Raw genomic sequence first — 4712 nt, 5'->3', positions numbered from 1 at the left:
TTTTTGCGTATGTTCCTCTCTTCACTAACATTCCTTGTAACGGGATGCAAGTGCCGTTAGCTTGGTCTGTCTTAGATTTTTTGGTAGTACTTGCTGTGTCCGTCCGTTTGGTACAGTCGTCGTCTGTTTCTGACTCAGCTATTGGAAGACCCCCCTTTGTAGTTTTATTCATCTGTCTTTTCCTTGCAGCTTGTTTTCTGTTTCTACCTACCTCAAACCAGTCTGACGCTGGATTGGTGTCCAGCTCCTGGTTTGGCTCCCCCTTCTCTGACGCCGAGGCGTCGCTGTCCATTTTGGCTGCCGCCAATCACAAAGAACTGTAGCACTCACCTTCGTAAGAACGTCTGGATCAAGCACTAGCACAAGTTTCTTTTTTATTTTATTTATTTTTTTTTTCCGATTTTTGGTTTTTTTTTTTCTAGGAGTTTAATACCTAGTCTTTACAATAGAACATCCAACTTTTACACTTAACAATTGACACACACTTCACACTCACAATAGGCACAAGAAATACTTAGACAAATACAACCTCCACCTTCTGTAGTACAAATGCGAATGCGTTGCTGCCATCTTGCACAGTAGCAAAATCGGAAAGAAATGTATGTGTGGAAAAAACAAAAACATATGCGGAAAGTGTAGACGAAAACAAAAAGTGCTAAAAAGGAAATCAAAGTGAACAGCAAAAGAACAAGATCACCGGAAATTTTAAATAGGCATCAACAGTGCTGCCAAATTGACTAACAGCTAATGTTGCGCGGTGGTTATTTGTGAAAATTTTAAAATTTCTACTTATGGATGTGTATGCATGAATGTTCGTTATTCACTAAAGGCAAATTATGATCTGTATGAATTTTAATACGAACTTATTTTTGTGCTACAATAAAGTACAGTGCTTATAAATTTTATATTTGTACTCGTATGTACATATGTAAATGAGTGTGTGCAGTTACTCACACATAATACTTCCGGTTAAATTAAGGAACAATTGATAAAAGTTCCAATTTCGTCCATATGTACATATCTATGTACATACATTTGTGCAAAAGCAAAATGTGTGAGCTCAAGTGCTATTGTACTTCAAAGGCATTCAACTTATGTCCAGTCCAGCTACATTCTTTTATTATTTCCATACAATCTGTGCCCACCTCATCAGATTCATGGATGAGAGTACATATATACATATATGTACAAACATTCATTTGTATCTACGCATGTGCATGTAACAATTCACTTGAAATTCAATTTCTGTAAGAAGCCAAATTATGGATGGATCCACGACTTAGCACATTTGATGTTTATCTTTTCAGTGAGAGTCAGCGAGTAAAGCTCGTTGTGAATAAATCTGCCGCGCGAATTCGTTTTATTTGCTCCGAGAAATCTATGTTAAATTTCCTAGATGACTACTTTGTTGCTACTATTACTGCAAATCTTCTTCTTAGTTAGTGTGCCTGCAGCGCGTAACGTAACACGTCGTAATGTTGTGCTTGTAATTTTTGATGACCTACGACCTGTGCTTGGCGCTTATGGAGATCATTTGGCATATACGCCATATTTGGACGCGTTCATCCAGGAGAGTTACTACTTTACGCGTGCTTATAGCCAGGTAGGTGTAAACATACATACATATATTTTGATAGATAGAGCACTTACAATTCGCTTTCCAGCAATCTCTATGTGCGCCTAGTCGTAACTCAATGCTCACCGGCCGTCGTCCGGATACGTTGCACCTTTATGACTTTTACAACTATTGGCGCGATTTTGCCGGGAATTTTACCACACTTCCACAATACTTCAAAGCTCACAACTATTACACTTATGGCGTTGGAAAAGTTTTCCATCCGGGCATTTCATCAAACAGTTCAGACGATTATCCCTACAGTTGGTCATTGCCGACATTCCGACCACCGAGTGAGAAATACATGAATTCACCGGTATGCCCGGATGCCGGCGGTGTTTTACGTAAAAATCTTATCTGTCCCGTACATTTACAAACTCAGCCACTGAAAACGCTGCCTGACATCGAGTCTACCGCAGAGGCTATACGCTTTATCACCACTTACCAGCGTCGTAGACCCTATTTTTTGGCGCTTGGTTTTCACAAGCCGCACATTAACTTTCGTTTTCCGCAACAGTTTCTGGAACGATTTCATCTCAAGGATTTCAATAACTATACCACAGATACTCATAAGCCTGAGGATATGCCGAATGTGGCTTGGAATCCATATATAGATGTGCGTTCACGCGACGACTTTAAACATCGGAATATTTCCTTCCCCTATGGACCGATTTCGGCGTTGCAACGTTCGCAGATACGTCAAGCATATTACGCGTCAGTTGCATACGTTGACGATTTGTTTGGAAAATTTATGGCGCATGTGAATAGACGCAACACTATTGTGCTGGTGACCAGCGATCATGGCTGGTCATTGGGCGAACATGCTGAATGGGCTAAGTATAGTAATTTTGAGGTGGCGTTGCGCGTGCCACTCATTATACGGAGCCCGGAATTTCCGTTGACAACATTTCAACGCATGCATACAATCGCCGAACTGGTGGACATTTATCCAACTTTAGTGGACTTAGCACATTTACCCCCGCTACCGCTTTGCAACGCGTCAGCGCCTGCATATGAACAATTGACGTGCAGAGAAGGTAAAAGTCTATATCCACTGTTACAGGGTGTCGGCTTGGGCGAAGAACATGTGGCTTTCAGTCAGTATCCACGCCCGGGCATAGAACCAACAAAGCATCCCAATAGTGATAAGCCAAAACTGTTGAATATCAAAGTGATGGGATATTCAATGCGCACAACCATATTCCGTTATACGCTTTGGGTGCGTTTTCATGCACAGAATTTTAGTAGAGGTGAGCGTTTTAGATTAACATACATATGTACACACTTTAGGGTGGTTCAAAAAAAGGGTAAAGTCGGAATTTTAATGCTCTCACACCCACGAGTTTTTGGACCACCATAATGTATGTACATACATTTTGGCTTCTAATATGGATTTGCTTTTTATGCTTCCTCATTTCAGATTGGAATGATGTTTTTGGCGAAGAGCTGTATGACCATCGCTTAGATATGGGCGAGGGTATAAATTTGGCGAACATACCTGAGTTCGATGAGGCGCGTATGCGTTTGAAACAGCAGTTGATAACAGCATTTTCAAAGTAATGTGGGTGTACCACCTTTAATAATGTTTGTTTAAAAGAAATCTGTGTTAGTTGCCCGAAAACAAGACGATAAATAAATACTGAAAACATCCTCCCACAAGAGGATCTTTGCCGCCGACATCATAAACTCTCTTGTGCAATATCCTGATACAAATGATTTCCTAGAAAGAAATTGATTAAAAATACGGAACAGATATGTAAATCATAAGGGTTATAAAAATAATATATCTAACTAGCTTTTGCCAAATCAATCTGTTCTACCGAATACTATAGAATTATGCTGATCACTTTGATCCTCTTACTCAGATCGTTATCTTAATCGCGCTAGTCTCGATATTTGCCTTTCATGGGGATTCTGGTATACAAATCATATCTTATCTTAGGTATTTAGATGGTCTGTATAACTATCTAATTGACTAAGTAATTTTTTACTTTCGAAATAGTTATCAATCCCTTTTTTGGCGAACAACTTTTTTTATCTTCTTTCCTTAGACTAGAATCTTAAACTGCTGCAACCTCTTCATTTTTTTTAATAAAGCTTTAAAACTATTTTAAAAATAAATATATTATTATTAGAAATATTGTTAATTAAACTGATTTTGCATTTCCAAAACAGGTGGCAACACTCTTCGAAAATGTAAGTTTCTCAGACCTCTCGCCGGTTTGATTTGCATATGAAACATTTAATTAATTTAACTTGTTGATTAAATTGATTTTGAACTAGGTGGCAACCGTCTTTAAAATCTTTTTCGAAATAAAAATTTCTTAAACATTTCTGGTTTGATACCCAGATATAAATATTTAATTTCACTTGTTGATTAAATTGATTTCCGGTTTTTTGAACAGGTGGCAATCCTCTTCAAAATTATTTCGAAATAAATAGTTTTAGAAAGAACCCTTTTCGTTTGACACCCACAATGTTGTAATACTTTTTTAACCTATAAAAAATTTGATTTCAACGTTTGAAAAAGGTAGCAACAGTCTTAAAAAAATATCCTATATGTTAATCCAGGCCCATAATCTATCTGCATGAAAAACTTCGAGCGCTTTGAGCGACCTCTAAATATTTTTTGATATCAAAATAAAAAAATAAAACTGGGGTATAATTTTCTCGGTATAGTACAATCCTTTTCCCCACATGCATTTTTGGACCACCCTAATGCACATATGTGTGTATGTCTAGTTTGACAAAGAACATTGGACTATACTTAACTTGTTTCACCTGCCATTTTAAACCCATTCACCTTACACCTTTATCCCTTCGATCTTAACCTATAAATATTCGGACTCATTTTACAGTCAGAAAAGTCTCAGAATTCTGAGTTGTAGCCCTCATTATTTATGAGCTCAAAAAAGGGTCAAAAAAGAACATGTTTCCCTTCTTAGAAGAGCACCCCAATGTAAATCCAAGTTAGAAGTCATATTAGAGTCTGAAATATGTCACTTTCTGAGTCTTAAAAAACAAATATTCTTTACAATTATGATTATTAATAAACCTTTACGTCTATGTTGCTTTTATTCAACTCAGAATTTATGAC

General features: G+C 37.6%; 3 protein-coding genes across 3 annotated transcripts in view; 1 reads left to right on the top strand and 2 right to left on the bottom strand.

The window, feature by feature from the left end:
- The window catches only part of LOC118746600, a 4004-nt gene extending 3704 nt beyond the window's left edge, over positions 1-300 (bottom strand). Inside the window, exon 1 of the mRNA XM_036480441.1 lies at positions 212-300. Coding sequence (XP_036336334.1) covers positions 212-292 — 81 coding nt within the window. The 5' untranslated portion in view covers positions 293-300. The remainder of the gene's footprint in view (positions 1-211) is intronic.
- The window catches only part of LOC118746598 (ADP-ribose pyrophosphatase, mitochondrial), a 7253-nt gene extending 6663 nt beyond the window's left edge, over positions 1-590 (bottom strand). The window contains exon 1 of the mRNA XM_036480439.1: positions 571-590. The gene's annotated coding sequence lies outside the window, so the exon portion shown is untranslated. The remainder of the gene's footprint in view (positions 1-570) is intronic.
- Positions 1-3301, top strand: part of LOC118746594 (iduronate 2-sulfatase) — a 9108-nt gene extending 5807 nt beyond the window's left edge. Inside the window, exons 2-4 of the mRNA XM_036480434.1 lie at positions 1308-1603; positions 1665-2865; positions 3036-3301. Of these exons, the coding sequence (XP_036336327.1) occupies positions 1397-1603; positions 1665-2865; positions 3036-3175 (1548 nt within the window). The 5' untranslated portion in view covers positions 1308-1396 and the 3' untranslated portion in view covers positions 3176-3301. The remainder of the gene's footprint in view (positions 1-1307; positions 1604-1664; positions 2866-3035) is intronic.
- Positions 3302-4712: the final 1411 nt, after the last annotated feature.

This window comes from Rhagoletis pomonella, unplaced genomic scaffold, assembly GCF_013731165.1.
Source record: "Rhagoletis pomonella isolate Grant_MI unplaced genomic scaffold, Rhpom_1.0 Rhpom_scaffold_00011, whole genome shotgun sequence".
NCBI lineage: Eukaryota > Metazoa > Arthropoda > Insecta > Diptera > Tephritidae > Rhagoletis > Rhagoletis pomonella.
Note: the sequence above shows the minus strand (reverse complement) of the source record. Positions and strands in the feature narration are given on the sequence as shown.